General features: G+C 40.8%; 1 protein-coding gene across 2 annotated transcripts in view; it reads left to right on the plus strand.

Annotated features, from left to right (window-relative positions):
* The window catches only part of SLC6A9 (solute carrier family 6 member 9), a 147,617-nt gene that overhangs the window by 89,031 nt on the left and 30,783 nt on the right, over positions 1 to 27,803 (plus strand). For both annotated transcript variants that reach the window (XM_063427724.1, XM_063427725.1), the window contains 3 exons: positions 14,314 to 14,470; positions 15,160 to 15,291; positions 18,668 to 18,941. In XM_063427724.1, the coding sequence (XP_063283794.1) occupies positions 14,314 to 14,470; positions 15,160 to 15,291; positions 18,668 to 18,941 (563 nt within the window). The remainder of the gene's footprint in view (positions 1 to 14,313; positions 14,471 to 15,159; positions 15,292 to 18,667; positions 18,942 to 27,803) is intronic.

Genomic DNA, 27,803 nt, shown 5'->3' on the forward strand with positions numbered 1-27,803 from the left:
TTGGCAGCTGTGGCCGAGCCTGGCACTCAGCTCATACTTCATTGGAATTGTGAACCAATCCTTTCGTGACCCGACTTTAACTCCAGTCATGAACAACTGTCCGTTACCTTCCCACATTGTATGATTCCATCACGACATCTTCCAACTCGTTCAGGAAGGGATATCTGGGACGTTTTGTTTCCTAGAATCCCTTTGATTCCTGCAAACTTCTGCCATTGAGTAATACATTGGTTACTGCAGGCTTTCTTCGTGACAAAGACTCTTGCATGGGTTGTTTCATTATTCATTTTATCAAATCTATAATTTTTAAATTACATTTTAGCCACATATGTTGTTTGTTTCCTTTATGCATTATGATAATTTTCCATTAATACTCTTATAACAGTATTAAACCAAAAACAGGCATTGAACTTTTCTAAATTTCAAATATTACCCAGGATCTAGATGTTATTACTACCCAACAAATTTATTAACTTTGACTTTAAACCAGGTTCTATACGAAACTGCAATGGAGCACTAATCACTGACCTCCCTTACCAGCATGAGTATGTGAAGCATATACCCAAACATGTTTAATATCTTGATAGTGGGCTGTAGATCACACCATCAATAAGCATTTTATATAAACAAATATAATGGCCAAAATCAATATAGAAACAAAATCCTAGTGAGTTTCCACAAAATGTCTGATACTCTAACGACTATGTGGGATCCCCTTAACCCACACCAACAAATACAAAATCAAAATATACACAAGGTGGAGTATCTTACATGCAGTATGAGAGAGACTGGTATGGTAAATCCGAAAGGAGTGTAGTCCTAAAGGAAAACAAACACTATCGCAATATTGTCGGTATATTAGTATTAAGGTGAAACGCGTTTTGCACACCATAAGGTCTTACTACCCATATTGTAAGAACTTTTAATTCTATTTTTATTGTATTTATGTTTTGTGCACTTTATGGATAATAAAACACTTTTAATCAACACCTGAGTTTGTGGCTACAATAAACAAGTTGAAGCTACCACAGTATACAGAAGAGGGAGTGGGGCCCTTTAAAACCCACTAAACTGATATTTCAAGTTGAGAATTTACTGTCTCTACTTATTTATTCACCTTAATACTCATATACAGACTATATTGCACTAGTGTTTGTTTTCCTTTTGTTTACCTCTAGGACTACACTCCTTTAGGATCTACCATACCAGTCTCTCTCATACTGCATGTAAGATACTCCACCTTGTATATATTTTAAAATATAATGGCCAGTTTGACACTATGTCAACATAACTGCATAATGTATAGGAGTACATGGATTTCAGTTTGTTGTTGTCATTAAAATACTGCAAACAGAAACATCATAAAACTACCCTTGTAAATGTGTCACCAACATATGCAACTTGCGTAGTGTTTAAACTACAGAAAACAACCACAGATCATAAATGGTGGAAAGCAACCACAGATGGACACAAGTAAACATAAATGGTGGAAACAACCTCAGATGGACACAAGTAAACATAAATGGTGGAAACAACCTCAGATGGACACAAGTGAACATAAATGGTGGAAACAACCTCAGATGGACACAAGTAAACATAAATGGTGGAAACAACCTCAGATGGACACAAGTAAACATAAATGGTGGAAACAACCTCAGATGGACACAAGTAAACATAAATGGTGGAAACAACCTCAGATGGACACAAGTAAACATAAATGTTGGAAACAACCTCAGATGGACACAAGTAAACATAAATGGTGGAAACAACCTCAGATGGACACAAGTAAACATAAATGGTGAAAACAACCTCAGTTGGACACAAGTAAACATAAATGGTGGAAACAACCTCAGATGGACACAAGTAAACATAAATGGTGGAAACAACCTCAGATGGACACAAGTAAACATAAATGGTGGAAAAAACCATAGATAGACACAAGTAAACATTAATGGTGGGAAACAACCACAGATGGACACAAGTAAACATAAATGGTGGCAAGGAATCACAGACACAAGTAAACATAAATGTTGGGAAACAACCACAGATAGACACAAGTAAACTTAAATTGTGGGAAACAACCACAGATCAACACAAGTAAACATAAATGGTGGAAAAAACCACAGATGGACACAAGTAAACATAAATGGTGGAAACAACCTCAGATGGACACAAGTAAACATAAATGGTGGAAAAAAACACAGATAGACACAAGTAAACATAAATGGTGGAAACAACCTCAGATGGACACAAGTAAACATAAATGGTGTAAACAACCTCAGATGGACACAAGTAAACATAAATGGTGGAAAAAAACACAGATGGACACAAATAAACATAAATGGTGGAAACAACCTCAGATGGACACAAGTAAACATAAATGGTGGAAAAAAACACAGATGGACACAAGTAAACATAAATGGTGGAAACAACCTCAGATGGACACAAGTAAACATAAATGGTGTAAACAACCTCAGATGGACACAAGTAAACATAAATGGTGGAAAAAACCACAGATGGACACAAATAAACATAAATGGTGGAAACAACCTCAGATGGACAACAGTAAACATAAATGGTGGAAACAACCTCAGATGGACACAAGTAAACATAAATGGTGGAAAAAACCACAGATAGACACAAGTAAACATAAATGGTGGAAAGGAATCACAGATAGACACAAGTAAACATAAATGTTGGGAAACAACCACAGATCAACACAAGTAAACATAAATGGTGGGAGACAAACATAAATGGTGGAAAACAACCACAGATCGACACAAGTAAACATAAATGGTGGGAGACAAACATAAATGGTGGAAAACAACCACAGATCGACACAAGTAAACATAAATGGTGGGAGACAAACATAAATGTTGGGAAACAACCACAGATAGACACAAGTAAACTGAAATGGTGGGAAACAACCACAGATCAACACAAGTAAACATAAATGGTGGAAAGGAATCACAGACACAAGTAAACATAAATGGTGGGAGACAACCACAGATGGACACAAGTAAACGTAAATGGTGGAAATAAAGGAACACTAAATGAACTGGTGGGATATGCATTTAAACAAAACTGTTTATTTTTAATACATTTTTGCTTGAATGTGTTTTTAGTTTTTTTTATGTTATATGATATATGGAATTGGCTCCGTCTTTTTAATGCTTGCTGTAGATAATAGACTAAAATGCATCCAGTCCAATATAATAAAAGTTGGAAAAAGATACTCACTATTAAGGTTCTTTCAACATTGCCTGCAATAGGATTGAGCTTGGCCAACCAATGGCATCTGATTCTAGTCTGTGGAATCTGATATTTTGGAAGTCTAACCAGCATTGCAAGGGTTAAAGCGTATGGGGTGACTAACCTTCTGTGTACTGTCTGCCTTTTACTTTGTAGTTCGATTAACAGACACCTAGTTATTAAAACCGTTAGCTGTACAACAACTGCTAGAAAGCACTTCCTGGTGGTAATTCTGTTATGGGATACGGGTGAGATGCAAGGGACTGAAAGAGAACTATACATATTTACAGTAACCAACAAGAAGGAAGTATTTTAGAACAGGCAGGTGAGACAATAGAGAACTGGATAAGATGCAGAATACTGCAATTTTTTATCTGTTATTTTTTTTTAGTAAAAGCTATAAAAAATGTGGGCTTGCAAAAATTCAGTAATTATCACATTAGACAAAGGATATAAAATGACTAAACGTTATGTTGATAGTTAGAGTTTTCTGGGGGATATCTCCAGAATTGACTTAGAGACCCCCTGTCATACAGATGATCCGTGAAAGTTTCTAGACATGATATAATGAAGTGAACCTAAACCAGGCCTAATCGACAACAGTCTGTCGGAGAAACTCTGTGTAGAACCATAAGAATAGTGCAAAAAAAATCAACAATAAATTAGGAAGCCTAATTAGCAATGTTCTGAAAAGTAGTTGGAACACAGCCACTAGTGCACATCTAACGGGAAAGAATACAAAGCAAATATTTCATCAAATAGTCGCTTTGATAGAACAAAGGCCACTTCAGCTAACTTGCAAAAGAGGAACATTCTGGGATGACAGAAGAGAGGCTAAAATTTGTTGTCTAAACATTAATGTAAGGCAAGGCATATCGTTGATTTTTGTTCCTCTCCCTGGGAAGTTAATATCTGAATTTCTGAGTTTGTTCCTGTCAGGTTGCCATGTCTCCTGTGTCCACCGAGAATGGACAAGGTAAGGGGAAGAGGTTACGGACCTCCCATGCTAGCCTCGTGCTGTGTCTAGAATCTAAAGAGACAGCAGGGGAACAGAGAAGGCTTTGTGTGCAGCCTGAGCTAGACCTCTTGTCATGGATGGCTTTGTACAAATCTCAGCAGCCTGTGCCCTCCCTGAACCACCACTGCTGACGACCAATTCACTTTAGGGAAAGTGGAGCCAGAGTTGCTCAACGGCATGTCATGCCAGAGTGAAAATGTTTAGATAGATGTAGGAGGACCAGGGGTTTAAATACATTTACAGGAATAGTTTGTTTTGGAAGAAAGACAATTTATGAAAATCAGTTTTGGGTTTAAAGCGGACAGGCACATTCATTTTCTCTATCATAAAAGGTAGCTGTTATGTATTTTTTTCCATTTTATATTTTGCTTTAGACAAGCCAATTAGATGTGTCTGTTCGTCCATCCAAAGTGTTCCAATACATATTCCTTTCCGATCACTATTTTTTATTTAAATTTATTATATGCTGATAAATTATACAGTGCTAAATTACTAACAAATAAATAATGACTAATTAAATAAAAAAGATTGGATCAGGCTGCTCAGCTGAACTTGCTGTATGTATTAAATCTGACATATCTAGATGGCGGTAGCTCCATAGAGTGTCTAGAAGTGTCAGGCATAGGACATATACTAGTCACTACTTTGTCTCAGTATATCTCCAGACTGGTCGGAATTTCTGTGAATTTCCAACACCGTCAATCTGAATAGTATTTCATAAAGATTCTATCTTTATAAAATACAAATTTTTCGGGTGGAGGTTTGTTACAGTATCGCTATAATGAAGGCAAAGTGCAATGTATTTAAACATTAGGCTTGTGGAGGGGGACATTTTCAGTTTGTCTAAATTAATTTGGATGAAAATACATTTCACTAATTTAGTCAGTTTGATGTAGATTAATTTAGAAATAAACAAATATGTTTAAATGTCTATCTGTTCCTGTCCAAATCTGAGATGATTAAATTGCGTATACGCAGAAGTAAGCTCACACTGACACATGGAGTTCAGGTTAAAAGCACTTCAGAAAATTTAATGCAATCTGGCTGGAAAACAGTTATGCAGATCTTTTTAAAGGCAAAATGACATCATCATTGAATATCAGATAATAACAAATAAACATCATTAATTGGATTAAATGTTATGTGACTATATCAGTGTCCACCCATCAATATTATTAATTGGATCAAAAACTAAGTGGTTAGCTTCGTGTCCACCCACCAAGAGGTGGTATTATTTTGGACACGGGTGGGGACAAGGGGGTCTTGAGCGTCATTTTACACGGTCGGTGATGTCAGATCTCGTGGTTAGGTGCAAGGTCTCTTATGAATAGAACATTTCATTACTACAGTGTTCTCATGGCCTTCAATTTATACTATGTTGCGAGTTAGGGGAAATTCAGCAGTTCCTGGGTTAGTCATATCTTTATGGAAAAATACAGTCTTTGTCTATTGTGTTAGATGTGCTGAGCAATTCTGTCATGTAATGTAGTTTTCATATGGAGAAGTCAGGTTATGAGGACAAAATGGAGGATTTGTCACAGCATCAGGTTAAAATGGAGTTAGTGCAATAATTCAATACAAGTACAATAAAGACTTTTTAATAATTCTACATCAGTCCCCCCTATGAAATGTTAAATTCTAAGAGATAAAAACTTTATTGGTTAGTTTCAGAGGACAGGTTAGCCCAAAGGCACAAAACCCTATGAAGTAACGGTTCTTAAAGTCTTCTTAGTTCTTCGGAGGGACATCATAAATAGACAAGCTTACATTACCATATGGACCTGTGTTATCTGGAATATAGGCACAACAAGTCATGGTGACAGGTAAACGTTGTTGGTTACAATAGATATAATAAATGCAAATCAAAATATTATTATTATTAGCAGTGACGGTTGGGAAAATGGACTCAAACTTTTCTTTTACTGCTAAATCATCTGGTACCCCCCTTGGCACACCTATGGCATCAATATATATATATATGTGTGTGTCAAACTTTCCCTTTAGAGGGGTGCTCCTCTTTATGTTCTGAAGCATGAATGTGGTGTGTCAAGAGTACCTTGTCATGTATTATGTGTATGGACATAATAACCTTGGCTAGGGCGCATTTGCTTATGCATTGTAGTATTAAACCTGTCCCACGCTACATCAGCGTTGGTGGACTCGGATCATTTAGTCAATATTAATATCACCACAAACTCAGGATGGGCAAATAATCCTGAGGGAGCTTGGCGTTTGGATCTCTTTAGCTTCACGAGGTCTCCTTTTGGGGTCCTCGGCTTTCCATCGATGGCAAGTGGTCAGGCATTATTATGGCCATCAAACACCTACTTGTTGGTATCTTTTTTTCTTTAGAGTCAAAAGTGTGTCAAAATCAACAAATGTTACTTCTCATGTTGCAGAGAGAGAGAGAGTCTTGAATCTGGAACAATGAATCCACTGAGTGATCTCTGCAACTTTCACAATGCACTATTGGGTATATGGTCTTGGTTGTCACATTGATGACCGGCTAGGCTTCTGGCCATCCTGACAAAATGTCTATTATAACTAGTGCATATTTGACCCAGTAGCTCTTTGTCACCTGGATTCTTGAAAGGGATATTGAGAGTTAGCTAGGTGCTTAGGAGTATTTAGAGATCAAAGAGTTCATGAGGGTCTTGGATAGGTATAAAGTTCCATGGGCTCACTGCCCAGTACATGTTTTTTGGGTAAACAGAGCTTGAGAGCGTTGGAGTACAGCCCGTCTTCAAGGGTTGCCCCTTTCTGTTTTCCCAGCTTTGTATTTCTTCAGGGTCAGTAGCTGTTTGTCATTCTTTCAGAAGCTTGAGATCTGTAGGTAGGATCTACATGGTGAGTATAGAAGTTTCTTTAGCGGACACCATTCTGTCCACTTCCCTTGGTGCACTTGTGGCTTGGTTGGCAGCTTTTAGTCAGCTGAGTGGTGCTTCTTATCTTCCAGATTGATCCAAAATAATGTGCTGCACCCAGGGCATATCTTGAGTCAGTGTAGGTATTGGCATGTCTTCCTTTAGGCATTTTGTATGCCACTGAGAAGGCTGTCAGTTCAGCGTCTTGAGCAAATGTGAGTGAGGAAAGTGAAGATGCTTGACGTACCTGATCTTCTGTAGCAACAGCAAATCCAGTATGGTACCTTTCCTCATTATCCGCAAACAGAGTGGAGTCAGGATCTGGTAAAGCTACTGCATGCTCTGTTGAAAGGTGTCTTGTTTCTTCTTTCATCTGTTCAAAGCAACCATGAGGAGCAGTAGGAGAGGTTTCCTCACCTATTTCTGTGTGAGATTGGGGGTATTTGTCTTTCTATTTACAGTTCTCTTGCTGACCCCCCTCTGTAGAGAGTTGCAAATTGATTGTTAGTGTTTCATGTGTTCCTTTCATGAGATTTCTGGGGCTTAGTGAAGAAAAAACATGAGGGACAGCCACCTCCCTTATAGGTGTCTTACTTCCATGGGAATCTGGGTCAGGACCGCACTATTTCCTTGAGAGTGCCCAAAACAGTTCTTTCATGTCTGAATAATTTTAATTTTTCGTTAGTGTGGTATTCCCCCCTGGGAAGTGGCGGAAGAGTGGCCAGAGCAACCTTTCTTCAAAATATAATGTTGTCAGGTAGAGGCAGAGTTGTCTATGAGCGGAGGAAATTGGTAAGGAATAAGAAGGGAGGAAGCATATAAAGGATATAGATATGGTGGTGGGGAGATGGAAGAATGAGTAGCGGATAGAGAGAGAGGGAAGAAGGTGGAGTAGGAGGAGGAGAAGGCGGAGTAGAGGGAGGAGTAGGAGGAGGAGAAGGAGGAATAGAGGAGAAGTAGGAGGAGAGAGGAGAAAGTGGAGTAGAAGGAGAAAGTGGAGTAGAGGGAGGAGTAGGAGGAGGAGAAGGAGGAGTAGAGGGAGGAGTAGGAGGAGGAGAAGGAGGAATAGAGGGAGGAGTAGGAAGAGGAGGGAGGAGTAAGAGCAGGAGGAAGGGGTGGGGGGGGGTAGAGGAGAAGGAGGAGGAAAGAGGAGAAGGTGGAGTAGGGAGGGGAAGGAGTAGGAGGAGAAAGTGGAGTAGAGGGAGGAGTAGGAAGAGGAGGGAGGAGTAAGAGCAGGAAGAAGGAGTAGGAGGAGGAGAAGGTGGAGTAGAGGAAGGAGTAAGAGGAGAAAGTGGAGTAGAGGGAGGAGTAGGAGGAGAAAGTGGAGTAGAGGGAGGAGTAAGAGCAGGAAGAAGGAGTAGGAGGAGGAGAAGGTGGAGTAGAGGAAGGAGTAGGAGGAGAAAGTGGAGTAGAGGGAGGAGTAGGAGGAGAAAGTGGAGTAGAGGGAGGAGTAGGAAGAGGAGGGAGGAGTAAGAGCAGGAAGAAGGAGTAGGAGGAGGAGAAGGTGGAGTAGAGGGAGGGGCAGTAGGGGAAAGTGGGGGAGTGCAGATGAAGGGGAGGGATCGGTGGGAGGAATAAGCGGGGGTGGGCAGGTAAGGGAGCAGACAGGTGATGTAGCAATGGAGGATACATCAGAAATCAAGACTAGGTAGAAATGCAATGGAGGCTGCAAATAGCCCATGTACAACAACTATTAACTGGCCCTAAGCTTTCCCTAGAGAAAAATAATAAAAGGCTAACATGCTCATCTTGTCTCCACAAGCCTCGAACGTTTCACTCCCATGGGTGGCCCATGATGGCTTGCCCACCACTTCTCCACACGGGGTCTTGTGCCCGCGGAGACAGACGCTATCCCTGACTCTCCTTCTTAATTTAATAATTTATATCTAACATCTCAAAATGTAATTCCTACTTATATCACAAATATACATTATCACAATTTTTATGTCTCGCAAATGGGATAAAATTTATTCTACTCTTCACTGATAATGTATCTTTAAAACATACGAAATAGACAAATAACATTGTCTTCTGGAAAATAAATGGAAAAGATAATGGAGATTTTGTTAAGCTTATAAATGGCTATACATTAATTCACATTTCTTGTTCTCCAGTTTCTGGCTGTTAATGACAATGTACAATGTAATAGAGCAGCAGGGAATGCTAGCAGAATGCTTGGTTGCATAGGGAGAGGTATTAGCAGTAGGAAGAGGGAAGTGCAGAGTACTGGATACAGTACTGGAGACCATATCTTCAGAAGGATATGGATACCTTAGAGAGAGTTCAAAGAAGGGCTATTAAACTGGTTCATGGATTGCAGGGTAAAATTCACCAGGAAAGGTGAAAGGATCTTGACAGGTATAGCTTGGTGAAAAGACGAGACAGGGGAAATATGATAAAAGCATTTTAAATACATAAAGGGAAACAACACAGTAAAAGTGGAGACTATATTTAAAAGAAGGAAAAACTACCATAACAAGAGGACATAGTCTCAAAAATAGAGGGACCAAGGTTTAAAAATAATATCAGGAAGCATTACATTACTGAGAGGGTAGTGGATGCATGGAATAGTCTTCCAACTGTAGTGGTAGAGGTTAACTCAGTAGAAGTGTTTAAGCATGCGTGGGATAGGCATAAGGCTAAGCACTTGCTGCTAGTAACAGATCTAGAATTAATATACTATAATGCCCAAAGTCTCAATTCCTATGCATATGCAATAATAAAATATCTGGGCTTACAACAAAAATTATGTTAGTCAGTCTTTTAATCTGGAGGCAAACATTATCCAGTAAAAAAAAACAAAAAAAACAGATTGGAACACACTCCCACCTTATTCATTTGTTAATAGTTATGCTTAGAATGTTAACTGGTTCCTTTTCAATTAAATCAAAACATTTTGAAACCAATCCCTAATTGTATTACCATTTGTTCAAGAAATCTTTGTTTATTAGAACTTTCTTTTAGTAAATGTTCTTTAAGATAACCCCTCTTCCATCATGTTATCAATTTTTTTTTTTTTTTATACAAAGTTAAAACACACTTGTTCACAGACACTTTCCTGATATAGGGAAACTAATAGTAGGATTCACGATATATATATGGGCGGATATGACCTCACTAAGGGCAGAGTGAGGGCAGGAGCCAGGACTGACGTGTCTCTTTAAGGACAACCTTCTTTTGTTCTAGGGGCCATTTTCTTTTAGGGCATTTCAGCTGACAAATGAAAGCATTATACATTTAACAGCCCGTGAAGCTTTGAAATAACATGGTGCAAAAAAAAAAATAAACTCACGGGAATTCAAACAATTACCAATTCACTTTTCCTCTTCATAATCTAACGTAACAACTTTGCATATTCCCTCTATCCACATTGCATAGTATTGCAACAAATCACACTTGCCTTTACATTTTTAACTCGTCCAAATAATTCTCTATTCCTGCATCAGATTCACTTTCCTAACCTTCGTAATAAACACTGAGCTACATCCCCCACACGATCCTATCAACTTCAATTGAAATAACAAAATACACAATTAGAATATTTTCTAGCAAAAAATTCCATTGCTAAGTTCTGGATAACTCTACGGAACGCAAATCTGAATCGAACTGAGTCGCAATCACGCCCCCCCCCCTCCTCCTCCCTCCCTTGTCTCACAGAAGGCAAAAAGGGAGGGGGACTGCAAGCATGACATTTTAACCATGTCAGTGCTGGAAAGACAGTTACGTTACAATTATTGCAAAAGCAAAGAGAAACAAAAACACAACATTTAGACAATACACCTAGGGTACCCATACTTATAGCAATAATTGAAATAATCCCTGATCCAGTCAGGTCAATCACAATATAGTAATACTCTCAGTGGAACTCAATACAAAACCCCCACCCTCTACCAGGGTAACGGCTAACACAAAATACAAAAACAATGATTATAATATACATATATTCTTAACCCTTTGTGATCTAGTTCTTCCTCAGCCCAACCTTCCTGCTGAATTCTAGCTGCAATCTACCACATGAAGGCACAGCAATTTTACACACTTTAGCAATCTTTTCAACTAGATCACACGCGCTAGCCAGCCCTTATTGGGCTTTCCTAACCCTGTTCCATTCCCCTCCTATACAGGCATCCCAGATATAGGGGAAAGAAGATTAAACAGATTATCTACAATGGTCAGCTGCCACTCAGAAAGGGTGGGTCCCTCCAAGTGCATCTTCCCAAAACGCAGACTAGTCACTAATTCCGTGTACCCGAGGTGGTAGCCACGGATTGGAGTGGGGTGAGAAGTGTGTGACCAATCACTTCTCTCACAAGAGAAATAGTAGAGGATAGTGTAATAGTATAGGAAGTGTAGAAAAGATAAAAAGGTAAGGAAAATCCTTAGAGACAGACACAGGAGTTCATAAGACTCCTAATTAAACAAACAAGACAACAATACAATTGAAATACAATGCATGCATCACAGTTCAAATGAAATCAACAGTAATTCCTTTCCTTTACTCGTGTGCTTACTCCAAAGTCACCTCCCTCAACCCCGTAGTGTCTCTGCTCGGAGAACGACTTTCATAAGTCTCACTACCAGCGGCCACGGAAAACAACTGACACCGGTCCGAGTTCCGTCAGCCTCCCTCTGCACAGTAGCTCACAAGAACGTGGCCACCTCTATCCTCACTCCCGTAGTGTCCCTATAAAACCCACGTATAAGTCTCACTACCACGTGATGCGGAAAACAAGCAATGCCCACTTGAATTCCCCCAGGAAACAGAGTCCCCTGCCACAAGACTAAGCCCCCCTCACAAATAAACAGAAAACTGGAATTCCACCAGCCCCAGCGCTCAGGGTTGTGGTTACCAAAGAAAACCGGAATCCCCCCAGCCGAAGCTGTGGGTTACCAAAACCGGACTCCCCCCAGCCGAAGCTGTGGGTTACCAAAACCGGACTCCCCCCAGCCGAAGCTGTGGGTTACCAAAACCGGACTCCCCCCAGCCGAAGCTGTGGGTTACCAAAACCGGACTCCCCCCAGCCGAAGCTGTGGGTTACCAAAACCGGACTCCCCCCAGCCGAAGCTGTGGGTTACCAAAACCGGACTCCCCCCAGCCGAAGCTGTGGGTTACCAAAAAGCTAGCTAGGCTGTAAAACAGGCAACAGAAGACCCAGGCAAATCCCCTCAGGTCCACCCCCCTTTATCCCAAAAAGGGGTAAAATACAAACAGATAGACTAACAAACTGAAGACCCAGGCAAATCCCCTCAGGTCCACCCCCCTTTATCCCAAAAAGGGGAAAACAAGCAAGACAGAGAACCCCAGGCAAATCCCCCGCAGGTCCACCCCCCCTTTATCTCAAAATGGGGAAACAGGCAAACAATTCAAACACACCCAGGCAACAGATAGACTAAAATGCAGGTAAACAAGTGAGTAACGAGACACCGGGCAAGATATTACCTGTCTTTGATGTCCTCCCGGGAAGCAGTCACAGACACGTGGACGGGTCAATCAAAGGGGCCGGAACATACCGGTGGCTCTGTAGAAGTCTCTACCGTGTACCTGGAGGTGATCAGTCTCCTTTCCTACCCCCAGGATTCCCCCGTCCAACAGCGTCTTCCTTAGGACGGCTCACCGGCCAGAGGCCATAGCCCGATGCCCCACGTTGGAAAGCGCCAAATTGATGTAGATTAATTTAGAAATAAACAAATATGTTTAAATGTCTATCTGTTCCTGTCCAAATCTGAGATGATTAAATTGCGTATACGCAGAAGTAAGCAATGGAGGATTTGTCACAGCATCAGGTTAAAATGGAGTTAGTGCAATAATTCAATACAAGTACAATAAAGACTTTTTAATAATTCTACATCAAGTTAATCCATTCTTTTCTAATGAAAACCGTCTGATATTTTCAATTTAGAATTTCCATTCGGATGAATGAAATGCCACGATCGTTGGCTAATCTTTCTTTAAGGGTATTACATTAGAGAGGGAGGTGTTTAGTCATTGTTATTTAAATCACAAATAAGGTTACCACATTAGGGAGCTAAAAAAATAGCTTCTCTTAATTGTGATCTTTGAGCTGTTTAGTAGGTAGCTCTCTAAAAAATACTATCCGTAATATGATTATTTAACTGTATGTGATAGATTGATAACTGCAGAGATACGGCAATATGATGGGATATGTGCAGACAGTGGGATGGTGACGTGTATGACATAAAGGAAGGAGTTATTTGGATTGTTGGTATGCTTCCTTTAAAGACCACCTTCAGCAGGACATGGGGTGGACCACTCTCTGAGACCAGATTAGAGAGGAGCTTGGAGGCCTCGGGGTTTGGAAGAGATGTCAGTATGGAGGATGAGATCACAAAGGGTGAAATAGGAAGACAGCAAGGGAGCCAGGCGGAGAAATAACTACGAAAAACAGTTATAGCAGGGAGACAGTAAATTACAGCAATATGTGTAGAAATAGAACTGAGCAAGTGATAGGAGATGGAGGGATAGGTCCAATAATTGGAAAGAAAATGTAAATTCCTGCTTCACCTATGTTGCTCTAAGGAATACCATAAAACAGGGTAGTAGTATGACTATATATACAGGACATACCGTATTTAAAAATGAGAGAAATCTCAATGTATCCATCCTGGTAAAATAATTTATAAATAAATAAATATATACAGGTATATCTGCTGCAGAGGTGGAGGACGTGTCTCCAGCCTAAAATGTTAAATTATAACATGAGAGATGAAGTGGCGGACCCTGCTTGCAGCTCGGCTTGGCCTCATCTGCAGTAACGTGCGAGTTATGCTAGCAATTGTTTAACCCACTCTGTTCCAGTGCCGTCAGTATATTATTCCCAATTCCCAAGCCTTCTGAACATGTAATGATGAAACCTGTCTGTCTCCATCATGTGGCCAAGCGAAACTATGCAGCATTAATGCCACCAATAGCTGATATATTTCTAGAGGACATTATACTATCAGTCATCTGTGGAATGCACATTAAAAAGTCAATATTATATATAGCAAACTGATATTTCTATCTACGGCCCGTTCTTTTGGAGATTGCCGGGGCTGTTGGTAATGCCTGATAATTTAGATATAGCCGCTATTAATATAAGCAGGGGTGTAACCAGCTTTATTCACTATTATGTTTTATTATCACATAACCTATTTGACATTATTTTTATTGTTTTTCAGAATGGTGCAGTGCCCGGAGAGGCAAAAAAAAGAGATGAGAACTTAAAACGCGGGAATTGGGGCAACCAGATTGAGTTTGTGTTGACTAGCGTTGGATATGCCGTTGGACTGGGGAACGTCTGGCGATTTCCATATCTCTGCTACAGAAATGGAGGAGGTACGTAAGGCCTGGGAGTGTACAATGCAACATTCTTACAAGAGACCAAACAGTGGGCTCTGCTTTTACAGCTGAGTTCAGCCACAGTTTGCACTGACGTGCACATGGCACAAGATATTCTTAACCCATGTATGCCAGACAGGTGGTCAGCGTGTCCCAAATCTCGTGTATGTGGAATATTCAATAGCAGAGTTCGAGTATGCCTGCATTGTTCCTCTTTTACCAGTAGACCAGGCAGTTTGTCTGATAAACAAGAGTGAGGTCAGGGCTGGGCTGAATCGCTCACTTGTGTCTGTTATCCAGTACATCAGCCGCAATATCTGGATTGGGTTTCCGCTCATTGCTGTAGTTTTGTTCGGACATGCTACAGCCCATTGTTTGTTATCTTGTTCTGTAAGTATTGTCTGGGTGAAGAAATTATATGACCATTGTGCACAATGTCTTCCTTCCTTATTCCTTGCGTGATGCTTATCTCTACTTACTATGCTCGGTACCAAGTACTACTTTTACCATGATGCTCAGCAAGCCATCAGCTTAGCACCCATGTGAGACATTTTTCTTTATCAATTAATGTAATTATCATTGACAAGTTGTATCTTGTCTGTCATGATTTGCGCATTGCGCCATTGTAACATAAATAATCTTTTAATTATTCCTATTGCTTTGATTTGCTTGTTTTTTTTCCATAGGGGCCTTCATGTTCCCGTATTTCATCATGTTAATTTTCTGCGGAATTCCACTGTTTTTTATGGAACTCTCATTTGGTCAGTTTGCCAGCCAGGGCTGTCTTGGTGTGTGGAGAGTAAGCCCCATATTTAAAGGTAATTATTGTAAAGCAGTCTGACAGCTATATGTATATATTATGTACACACACACACACACTCATTGTTTTGCATTTTGAGATATGCATTGCAGTGATTTCCAAATCTCCTTAGGGAAGCACAGTTTAATTTGTTGCATAACTTCTGTTCGGCATTTTGTCCCAGCGGCCTCTGCTGTTCTGGATGATTCAAACAGTGAGGTTGTTGAACGCCTGGACAAGTTCTGATCCAGATACAGTCTCTTCCGGTTTCAAGCCCTTATATAAAGTCTTTGAGCAGGGTTGGGCTCATAGCTACAGCAATTTGTGCAAATCGCTGACGTTGTAAGGCAGAGGACCTCCTTGTATATTAACACACACGGAACATTGGTGGACACTCCCGGGCTATAAGAAACAGATAATATATGTTATGCCCTCATTCAGCAGTAAAAAACACATTGAAATCTGTGTGTGGCTGGAAGAGTTACCAGGATACATACTTTATATCTATTGTGGAACTGATAAAAACAGATAAGAATTCTGTCTGACTCTGTTCTGCGTTATCTGGCAAAGGGCTGGTTATTATATGATAACTGCAAGTTATTATCAGTATCTAATCCTGTAACACGTGTTCCGTGTTATAGCAATGACACCTTTCATTGTATCATTTTACTCTCTTCTTGACTACAAGTGAGAACAGAGGCTGAAATGGGTAGCCTGCCCGTGCCATCTTCCCAGTATTTGTGAACAAAAATGGATTCCTGAATCATAGCAATCCTCTAAAGGACCACTCCATTGGTAAAATTATGAAGATATTAAAAATCTCTGTTTAACAGGTATACCCCCCAATGACTACATGCTTGCATTTCTCATGCACGTATTCATTGAGGGTTTATCTTAAAGGAGCTTGTATTGAAGTGCAGCCTTAACAAGCCCTTGCCTTTTTCCCCAGAAGGGACTTTTCAGACTTACAGTATTTTCATAGGTTTCTCTTTGGGAGCTATGCGTCATGCATTAGCGCAACTGTGCGTACATCAGCTACTGTGTGCGCCACACTCTGCATTCTTAGCTGATATCTGAAAAGAAGTTATAAGTAGAATGTGCCTGCCACTTCCGTTAGCTCAGGGGAGCTAACAGACGTAGGAAGAAACCTCTGGGGTTGTTTGGTTGCAGGCCGGGATGGGGGGAGGTTTTATTAATTAGTAATAAAGGCCAATTTCAGTAGCTGTTTAGTGGGATACTCGGTAAGCTGAAGTACTTTACGGGAGTGGAGTACTACTTTAAGGCCACATGGTTAGACAAAGCATTTTATATTATTATATGCCTTGAATATTACTGGCCCTGAAAGGAAAACTGTCATTGGTTTTTATTATTTAAAATAAAAGAGTACATGTAACATAGATTCAGTTTTAAATTTTTAATTTAGCAAAACATATATTTAAGTACATATCTCTTTTCACCACATCTCCTTACTTTCCCCCAGGGCCGCTATTAGGGGGGTACAACTCCTACACATGTATGGGGGCCTGGTCCACTAGGGGATACAGAGAGGCCAGACCCTATATCACAATATATATTGATTTTCTCACCCCTCAAGGGGGGTGTATATTCCTTATTCTTGGGTCCTCTGAGGGTCTGGGAGTCTGAGGGTTCTGTGCAGTATTTAAGCTGTTCCTAGAAATGCACAGGTATCTCGGATGTCCCACCTGGAATCTATTGAAGCCACTCCCCCAATTTGTGGGTCACATCCCCTACACACACTCCACTCTCTGTGAGCGAACACAGATGTGGGGCTTGTGGCTGAAATCGGGGGCAGGCCCTGTGGGCAGACTCAGCGTCTTGAGCTGTGTAAGGGGCCCCAAACTTCCTATTGGCCGCCCTGCCTACCCCACTCCTATGGAGGCTGCCATCAGAAGCACAGCCTATCCAAACACAAATATGCAGGTTATTAAAACCTAGTGCCCCCAAACAAGTCCAGGCTTCTCAAAAATCCTCTCTGTTCTGGTTTCAAATTGAACATTTTCTTAGCAGGCAAGAGGTGCTTCCAACCAAAACCTAAATAACTCCCCCCCGTAGAGCAAGGGAGAGCCAGGAGATGTACTAATAATGTTTATGTATTCAATACCGAGTAACACACCTCCAGGCTATATCACATGTCATCTTTTATTTTATAATGATAGTAAGAATTAATGACTGTTTCCTTTAGGGTTAAAATGATCCTTTCATTGTGTGCTTAGCATGTAGACTCCACATTTTATATCAGACATAGTTGCTGTATGTGAGTTGCAGCCAGGCTTGGCGCCCCAGGTATTGGTGAATTACATTACCATAATGCACTACTGACTCTCATACTATTACGGGGAACATAGTTCACAAACACCAATAGTGCCAGGGCTAGCTAACACACGCACAAATATTTATATGTATGTACAGAGATTAATCAAACCACAAACGATTGCCATCACAGCTGCCTTCTGAAAAGACACGAAGTATTTAATACAAATCGCCTACATTTCCCATGATCCTATGTTATCACTATCATTCAATGAAGACTTCAGTAGGAACTCATAGCTTAGAAACAAAGCCAAACTTAGAAACGGAGCGAATCACACTCATTGACACATTGTCCTTGTGCCAGTTCAGCATGAGTAGAATTACATTAAATGTCAGATTATGTCATGTCTGTGCATGGTAGGAGGTAAGAGTCTTAGTAGGAGGTAAGAGTCATGGTAGGAGGTAAGAGTCGTGGTAGGAGGTAAGAGTTGTGGTAGGAGGTAAGAGTCGTGGTAGGAGGTAAGAGTCGTGGTAGAAGGTAAGAGTCATGGTAGGAGGTAAGAGTCTTGGTAGGAGGTAAGAGTCGTGGTAGGAGGTAAGAGTTGTGGTAGAAGGTAAGAGTCATGGTAGGAGGTAAGAGTCTTGGTAGGAGGTAAGAGTCGTGGTAGAAGGCAAGAGTCGTGGTAGGAGGTAAGAGTCTTGGTAGGAGGTAAGTGTCGTGGTAGAAGGTAAGAGTCATGGTAGGAGGTAAGAGTCTTGGTAGGAGGTAAGAGTCGTGGTAGAAGGTAAGAGTCGTGGTAGGAGGTAAGAGTCGTGGTAGGAGGTAAGAGTCTTGGTAGGAGGTAAGAGTCTTGGTAGGAGGTAAGAGTCGTGGTAGGAGGTAAGAGCCGTGGTAGGAGGTAAGAGTCTTGGTAGGAGGTAAGAGTCATGGTAGGAGGTAAGAGTCTTGGTAGAAGGTAAGAGTCGTGGTAGAAGGTAAGAGTCTTGGTAGGAGGTAATAGTCATGGTAGGAGGTAAGAGTCTTACAGGTGCTTTTGTATGCTGAATTCAAACATGACACCTCTGTTAAATTGGATTCAAGTTTGTGTCTTTGAGGCCTAAAGATCTCTTTTCTTTCATCACAGGTATAGGATATGGGATGATGGTAGTGTCTACATACATTGGTATTTATTACAACGTGGTTATCTGCATTGCCTTTTACTACTTTTTTGCATCTATGAGACGGATCCTGCCGTGGACATATTGCAACAACCCTTGGAATACAAAGAATTGTGCTGGAGTTCTCAGCCCTACCTCTAACACTACACTTAACCTGACCACAAGTCAGGACATCTTCAACCTCACATCAGCAATCAATCAGACTTTTAAAAGGACAAGCCCCAGCGAGGAGTACTGGAGGTAATCACAATGATCTATACTCAATACACGCACCGGAGATAGTACATTTAGAATCGATAGTAGGATAGTAAGGATAATAAGCTTTATATGTATTTGATTGCAGCTTTCAACTGACACAATAAGAATTATCTGTTATTTTATGTACAGATCTCATATCATTGGTTAACTAAGAATAAGTGGTTGAAGTAAAAAATTAAGAATAGTTTTTTCCACTATTATAATGGAGTACCAGAAACCCTTCCTTCAATTATAACAGGGTAACTGAATCCATCCCTGAATAATAACAGAACCCATTCTACATTATTATAGAATACCAGCACCCATCCCTCAATTAGAACAGAACCCATTCTACATTATTATAGAATACCATAACCCATCCCTTAATTAGAACAGAACCCATTCTACATTATTATAGAATACCATAACCCATCCCTCAATTATAATAGAACCCATTCTACATTATTATAGAATACCAGCACCCATCCCTCAATTAGAACAGAACCCATTCTACATTATTATAGAATACCATAACCCATCCCTCAATTATAATAGAACCCATTCTACATTATTATAGAATACCAGCACCCATCCCTCAATTAGAACAGAACCCATTCTACATTATTATAGAATACCAGCACCCATCCCTGAATTAGAACAGAACCCATTCTACATTATTATAGAATACCAGCACCCATCCCTCAATTAGAACATAACCCATTCTACATTATTATAGAATACCAGCACCCATACCGCAATTAGAACAGAACCCATTCTACATTATTATAGAATACCAGAACCCATCTCTCAATTATAACAGAACCAATTCTACATTATTATAGAATACCAGAACCCATCCCTCAATTATAACAGAACTCAGTCTACATTATTATAGAGTACCAGAACCCATCCCTCAGTTATAACAGAACCCATTACACATTATTATATAGTTCCAGAACCCATACCTCAATTATAACAGAACCCAGTCTCCTGTTATTATAGAAACATAGAAACATAGAATGTGACGGCAGATAAGAACCATTCGGCCCATCTAGTCTGCCCAATTTTCTAAATACTTTCATTAGTCTCTAGCCTTATCTTATAGTTAGGATAGCCTTATGCCTATCCCACGCATGCTTAAACTCCTTTACTGTGTTAACCTCTACCACTTCAGATGGAAGGCTATTCCATGCATCCACTACCCTCTCAGTAAAGTAATACTTCCTGATATTATTTTTAAACCTTTGTCCCTCTAATTTAAGACTATGTCCTCTTGTTGTGGTAGTTTTTCTTCTTTTAAATATAGTCTCCTCCTTTACTGTGTTGATTCCCTTTATATATTTAAATGTTTCTATCATATCCCCCCTGTCTCGTCTTTCCTCCAAGCTATACATGTTAAGATCCTTTAACCTTTCCTGATAAGTTTTATCCTGCAATCCATGAACCAGTTTAGTAGCCCTTCTCTGAACTCTCTCTAAGGTATCAATATCCTTCTGAAGATACGGTCTCCAGTATTGCGTACAATACTCCAAGTGAGGTCTCACCAGTGTTCTGTACAATGGCATGAGCACTTCCCTCTTTCTACTGCTAATACCTCTCCCTATACAACCAAGCATTCTGCTAGCATTTCCTGCTGCTCTATTACATTGTCTGCCTACCTTTAAGTCATCAGAAATAATTACCCCTTAATCCCTTTCCTCAGATGTTGAGGTTAGGACTCTATCAAATATTCTGTACTCTGCCCTTGGGTTTTTACGTCCAAGATGCATTATCTTGCACTTATCCACATTAAATGTCAGTTTACCTAAATCATTAGCCATTTGGCTTATCCCTCCTGGAACATCAACCCTATTACATATCTTAGTATCATCAGCAAAAAGACATACCTTACCATCAAGACCTTCTGTAATATCACTAATAAAAATATTAAAGAGAATGGGTCCAAGTACAGATCCTTGAGGTACCCCACTGGTGACAAGCCCAAGCTTCGAATATACTCCATTGACTACAACCCTCTGTTGCCTGTCACTCAGCCACTACCTCACCCATTCAACAATATTGGAATCCAAACTTAAAGATTGCAGTTTATTGATAAGCCTTCTATGTGCAACAGTGTCAAAAGCCTTACTGAAATCTAGGTAAGCAATGTCTACTGCACCACCCTGATCTATAATTTTAGTTACCCAATCAAAAAAATCAATAAGATTAGTTTGGCATGATCTCCCTGAAGTAAACCCATGTTGTCTCTGATCTTGAAATCCATGTGTTTTTAGATGTTCAACAATCCTATCCTTTAACATGGTTTCCATCACTTTCCCCACTACTGAAGTAAGGCTTACTGGCCTATAGTTGCCCGACTCCTCCCTATTACCTTTCTTGTGAATGGGCACAACATTCGCCAACTTCCAATCTTCTGGGACTACTCCTGTTATCAATGATTGGTTAAATAAATCTGTTAATGGTTTTGCTAGTACACCACTAAGCTCTTTTAATAGCTTTGGGTGTATTCCATCAGGTCTCATTGACTTATTTGTCTTTACTTTTGAGAGTTGAAATAGAACCTCTTCCTCTGTAAACTCACGTGTAATAAATGACTCATTTATCCTTTTTCTTAACTGAGGTCCCTCTCCTTCATTTTCATCTGTAAATACCGAACAAAAATATTCACTGAGGCAGTCAGCTAGACCTTTATCCTCTTCTACATACCTTCCTTCTTTTGTTTTTAATCTAACTAATCCTTGTTTCACTTTTCTTTTCTCATTTATGTATCTAAAAAAAGTTTTGTCCCCTTTTTTTTACTGACTGTGCTATTTTCTCTACTGTGTGTGATTTGGAAGCTCTTATAACTCGCTTAGCCTCTTTCTGCCTAATCTTATAGATCATTCTGTCTTCCTCACTCTGTTTTTTTTTATAATTACTAAATGCTAACTTTTTGTTTTTTACTATTTTGGCCACATCTGCGGAGTACCACAGTGGTTTCTTGAATTTTTTGCTTTTACTGACAAGCCTAATGCAATTTTCTGTTGCCTTCAGTAGTGCAACTTTTAAATAATCCCATTTCTCTTGGACTCACTGTTCTTATATTAAACCACACTGACTGATGATCACTGGATCCTAAACTTTCACCAACAGTAATATCAGATACCAAATCTCCATTTGTTAACACTAAATCTAGGATGGGCTCTTTACGAGTTGGCTCCTCAACGACTTGTTTTAGAGACAATCCCAGTAGGGAGTTTAGAATATGTGTGCTCCTGGCACAAGCAGCTATTTTTGTTTTCCAATTCACATCAGGAAGATTAAAGTCACCCATGATGATAACTTCCCCCTTCATTGTCATTTTAGCTTTTTCCTCAACTAGTAGATTATCTAACTCTTCAATGTGTCCTGGAGGCCCATAAATCACACCTAAACGAATTACTGTGTGATTGCCAAATTCTAACGTAACCCAAACAGACTCTATGTTCACCTCACTAACTTTTATTAGGCTAGATTTTATGCTATCCTTCACATACAGGGCCACCCCTTCCCCTTTCCTGCCTTCCCTGTCTTTTCTATATAAAGAGTACCTTGGTATTGCTATGTCCCAGTCATTTTTCTCATTATACCATGTCTCAGTAACAGCGACTAAATCTACACTATCAGTTGCCATTATTGCCACAAGTTCATGGATCTTATTCCCTAAACTGCGAGCATTTGTAGACATGACTCTAAGCTTATCATTTTTTAACACACTTGCTACAAGTACATCCAATTCCCCTTCCTGCTTTGCTCGCTTAACAATATTACAGATACGTCTCCTGTCTCTGTGAGCAGTAGCTCCGGGAAGACACCTTACAAGACCACCATTGTCCATCTCCACACCTCTTATGATGGAATCCCCTAACAACAACTGCTTTCTATTAGGCCTCACCATAGTCTCCAAGCCTCTTTCCACAACACCACTAGCCTCAGTGCCTCTCTCCACAACACCACTAGCCTCAATGCCTCTCTCCACAACACCACTAGCCTCAATGCCTCTCTCCACAACACCACTAGCCTCAGTGCCTCTCTCCACAACACCACTAGCCTCAATGCCTCTCTCCACAACACCACTAGCCTCAGTGCCTCTCTCCACAACACCACTAGCCTCAATGCCTCTCTCCACAACACCACTAGCCTCAATGCCTCTCTCCACAACACCACTAGCCTCAATGCCTCTCTCCACAACACCACTAGCCTCAATGCCTCTCTCGACAACACCACTAGCCTCAATGCCTCTCTCCTCAACACCACTACCCTCAGTGCCTGTCTCCATTACACCATTACACTCTGAAAGTGCAGACAATGAATTATGTAGAGCAACAGACTGTGCAATATGCCTTTTATCCACAACTCTAAGTCTACCAGATCCTACAGTGATCCATCTGCCATTCCTAGAATGCCTCTGCGGCAGTGGCTTTGCAGCAGTTCCAGCCTGAGTTTGTAAATACCTCCCACGTGTGATTGTTAATTCTGATTGGAAATTATCCAATCACAATTAAGCACAGGAGTTATATACTCACCTTTCCTGTCTCTCAGTGCCCTGTTGTGGTCTTGTGTTACCTATATTGCAGTTTGCTCGTGCGTCTCTCTCTGGTTACCGATTATTTGGCTTGTTATTCCGACTTTCCCGTATTCTCCATTCCTTTGACCTCGGCTTGTTTCTCGTTCTCCTGTTTTCTGGTTCCCTTTACTTGGCTTGTCTCCTGACTATTCTTAGTGTGCTTAACCCGGCCACTCTAAGGACCGGTATTGCACCCTTTCCTTCTGTGACCTGTTAGCGTGTTTGGTTCCCGAATCGTGACAATTATAGAGTACCAGAAACCATTCTCCTATTAATATAGAGTATCAGAACCCAGTCTCCTATTATTATAGAGTACCAGAACCCAGTCTCCTATTATTATAGAGTACCAGAACCCCTTATCCTATTATTATAGAATACCAGAACCCATTCTCCTATTATTATAGAGTACCAGAAACCATTCTCCTATTAATATAGAGTACCAGAACCAGTCTCCTATTATTATAGAGTACCAGAACCCATTATCCTATTATTATAGAGTACCAGAACCCATTATCCTATTATTATAGAATACCAGAACCCATTCTCCTATTATTATAGAGTACCAGAACCCATTATCCTATTATTATAGAATACCAGAACCCATTCTCCTATTATTATAGAGTACCAGAAACCATTCTCCTATTATTATAGAATACCAGAACCCAGTCTCCTATTATTATAGAGTACCAGAACCCATTCTCCTATTATTATAGAATACCAGAACCCATTCTCCTGTTATTATAGAGTACCAGAACCCATTTCCAGAGCACAAGACCCATTATTCACAGAATTTTAAGTGTCTTAACCCACCTTACGCCAGGCTTGTGACCGACGAGATGTGAGTGTGTAACATAAGGTATAGAGCTTATTTTCAGCAATCTGATATTGGTATAACTGCTGTCAAACCGTATCGGAGAGGCGAGAGCGTGATCGTGCAGATATTAACCTCTTAATAACACAGAAGTAAAAGGACAGCATGACGGAAAATTTCCTGAGGGCAATATGTAAATAAATATAAATTCTGCAATTTCTCAGATTTGGAAAAGTTAGATAATGTTTCTGTCTCTGTATTTGGGCCATATTTGCAATTCTCCCAAATTCACTGTTACGTAAATAAAGCCCTATTCGTGCATCCGTTTGTGTGTTTGGGTCATTGTGTGGAGATTACAATAAATCTGGACCTGTACCCAGCTTCCTGGTATTGTTAGTGGCAGCGTACTTTCACACCCCGTGGATTATAAAGGTGCTTTGTGCCATTGTCATAGCTCCCTGGCGCCATGTCCGAAATCCTCCCTTTCACTGACACTTCTAATTAAACTAGCAAAATAAGGAATGTGGAATGATAAACTTCCACTTTCACTATCTGAGTCACAACTGCAGAGTCAACAGTCAGATTCCACATGTGGTTTTTGGACATCTTGAAAGGATTTGAATAACTCCTGGTTTGAGGGCTGCACCTGAGATTGGTGGGAGTTACACTCCTGGCTATTTGCAGTTACCAAGTGCCGACACTAATTCAGTTTCTCCTTGATTACTGATATACCAGACAAAAAGCTATTGAGAGAAATAGGGCAAATAGCAGCTGCTTGAAAGGATAACTCTCTGACAAACAGATACGCACTGACAAACAAATACACACTGACATACACACACACTCAGATACACACACTGACATAGACACACACTGACATAGACACACACTGACATGTACACACAGCTTGACACAGATACACACAATCTGACATAGACACACATACATGTAATAATTTATTGAACAAAGAGCTGGGGGACCGGAGTCCCTAGTAGGAGAGTAGTGCAAGGGAAGGAGTCCCTACCTTTAATAATCCTAAGGACAAAAGTTAAAAAGGCAGGAAAGGTCTAATCAGGGATATAGAATCAGGCTAAGGGGGGAGGGGGGAAAAGAAAAAGTGGAAGGGGAACAAAACCTCCTGAATGGAGGATTAAAGTTACCCAATGAATTTACCAAATTCCCCAAACTCCCCACCTAAAGAGAGCACTGAACCGTTCCCTATATACCTCGGCACTATAGTGTAAGTGCCTACCTATTACCTTAATAACCTGTCTGCCTAAGTAGCCAAAATAATAAACTAAATAAGAAGTCAATCCATAGTGCTACCTAAAGTGAACAAGAAATAAAAAAGTGAGAAGTCTAACTCGACGCGCATTTCAGCGTTCTTACACGCCGTCGTCAGGTGTAATGAACTTTTCTTGCAACACAGTATCCGTTTATATACCGTGTGATAATCACCCTGTAAATCGTAAGCCGGTGTGAATGTATCACGTGAATGTATCACGTGGTTCTGCCGCGTTACCTGATTGGTCAGTGCATCCCCTTGTTCCGATTGGTCGAGGGGCATGATGACTGATCGCGGCCGGCCGATACCCACGTGGGTAGCAGAGAGGGTTCAGCCGGCCGCCCGCGATCAGTCATCATGCCCGGCCCCCCCCCCCCCCCCCCCCCCCCCGCCCTCAATTACCTATTTACCTTCTCATATATAAAGCTTTAGCCTGATTCTATATCCCTGATTAGACCTTTCCTGCCTTTTTAACTTTTGTCCTTAGGATTATTAAAGGTAGGGACTCCTTCCCTTGCACTACTCTCCTACTAGGGACTCCGGTCCCCCAGCTCTTTGTTCAATTTTCAATTTTGTGGGTTATTCCCCGTTAAGGAGAGTGATTTGGGCATATTACACCTATCCACGGGTAATCTATATTGCCCCTGGACTGGTGTATTTTCTCTCTGTTTATGTAATAATTGATATATTTACAGCCACCATCCTGTTAGCAGACCTTTTGTGTGCAGGAGGGTGTTTTGCTTTAGGGTCTTGCTGTTGCTGGCTGAGACTGACAGGAGTGAGGGGTCTGCAGCAGGTCACTTCTGTGCTTCTTCCTGCCTTGTCGTCTCCTGACAGGTTCTCACTTCCTCCCACCATCCAATATTACAGGAGCCTAGTCACGCTCCTAACGGGCCACGGCCTGACCAGACCCCTGTTCATTGCAGTAGAGCTGATTAAAATACAGAGAAAAAACACACAGAGCTGAGCACAATAATGAGATACCATAACGATCCCATACAGCCAGGATCACTGTGATGGATTACACAGAGCTGCAATACAGGAATACCCACAGTCAGGGCCGACACTATGGCTAGGCAAACTAGGCGGCTGCCTATTGAGCACTGGCCCAGCGCTCCCCCTCCTGCCACTCAATGCGTGTATTGATTATGGGGGTGGCTAGGGGATTGGGGATCCTTAGCCACCCATATGTATGTGGCATTGCAATATATGGGTTGTGGACAATAGAATGTCCCTCTTGTCTAATTAAGTAGAGCCCTCACCTGCTGCCCATGGGTGGGGCCAAGCAGAGAACATTAGGTTCTCCCGAATTTAAAATTAATATCAGGACCTACAGCTGCCAACGGGTGGGGCCAGGGGACACTGGGTCCTCCAACTAAATATTATAATAGCTCCACATAAAGATGTCCCCCACTGGTTATATCTTTAAATATACCCACCAACTGGCTATGGGTTGGGGCTGGGTGAGACTATATACGCCCTGTTATTTCACAGGCCGCATCCCCATGGCAATGGCTGCCCAGTTGTGAAATTTAGACATTTAGCAGCGCGTCAGGTGAGGGCATAGGGACGTGAAATACCTCGATTTTGGTAATGTGTGGATCTTACTGACCCCCCATGGACTTTTTATTAATTAATTAATTAGTGTTTTTTTTTTTTTTTTTAATTCTTTATTTTTGTTGTGCAGGTGGTTACAGATTATCAACCTACGCCACAACAGCGTGATTTAAGAATAACATATGTTAGACAGTGGCATGAGAATTTGCACATTTTGTATATTTATATGTACATATCAAGCTTGGTTAAACGGTGGTTATGTTAAAGTAAGTAAGATGAAATGAAATAGGTGATGCCAACAACGCTAGATTCGTTAAGTTGATGTAGTTGTGAAGTGGTCGATTGTGCTATAGTGTATCTGAAGTTAGTCTGTGTGTGGTGCCTGGGCCTAGTGTGCTGCGCATACAGAGGCTGCAAGGAACTACAGAATAGAAAACATTGTTATGTCTTGCCTAATGTGCAGGGTGGCATCACTGCTTATTCTAAACCTGTGTATTAACTGCTTTGTCAAGGGTTAACTGTTCTTTGAACCATCAGAAACGAGTTTCATCATAGTTAGCTTTGTTACCACAAGTCTATGATGGCAAATGAGCACAATCTATTCGGGGCTTGTTTTAGGCTTCTGGG

Source organism: Pelobates fuscus, chromosome 7 (genome assembly GCF_036172605.1).
Source record: "Pelobates fuscus isolate aPelFus1 chromosome 7, aPelFus1.pri, whole genome shotgun sequence".
Taxonomy (NCBI): domain Eukaryota; kingdom Metazoa; phylum Chordata; class Amphibia; order Anura; family Pelobatidae; genus Pelobates; species Pelobates fuscus.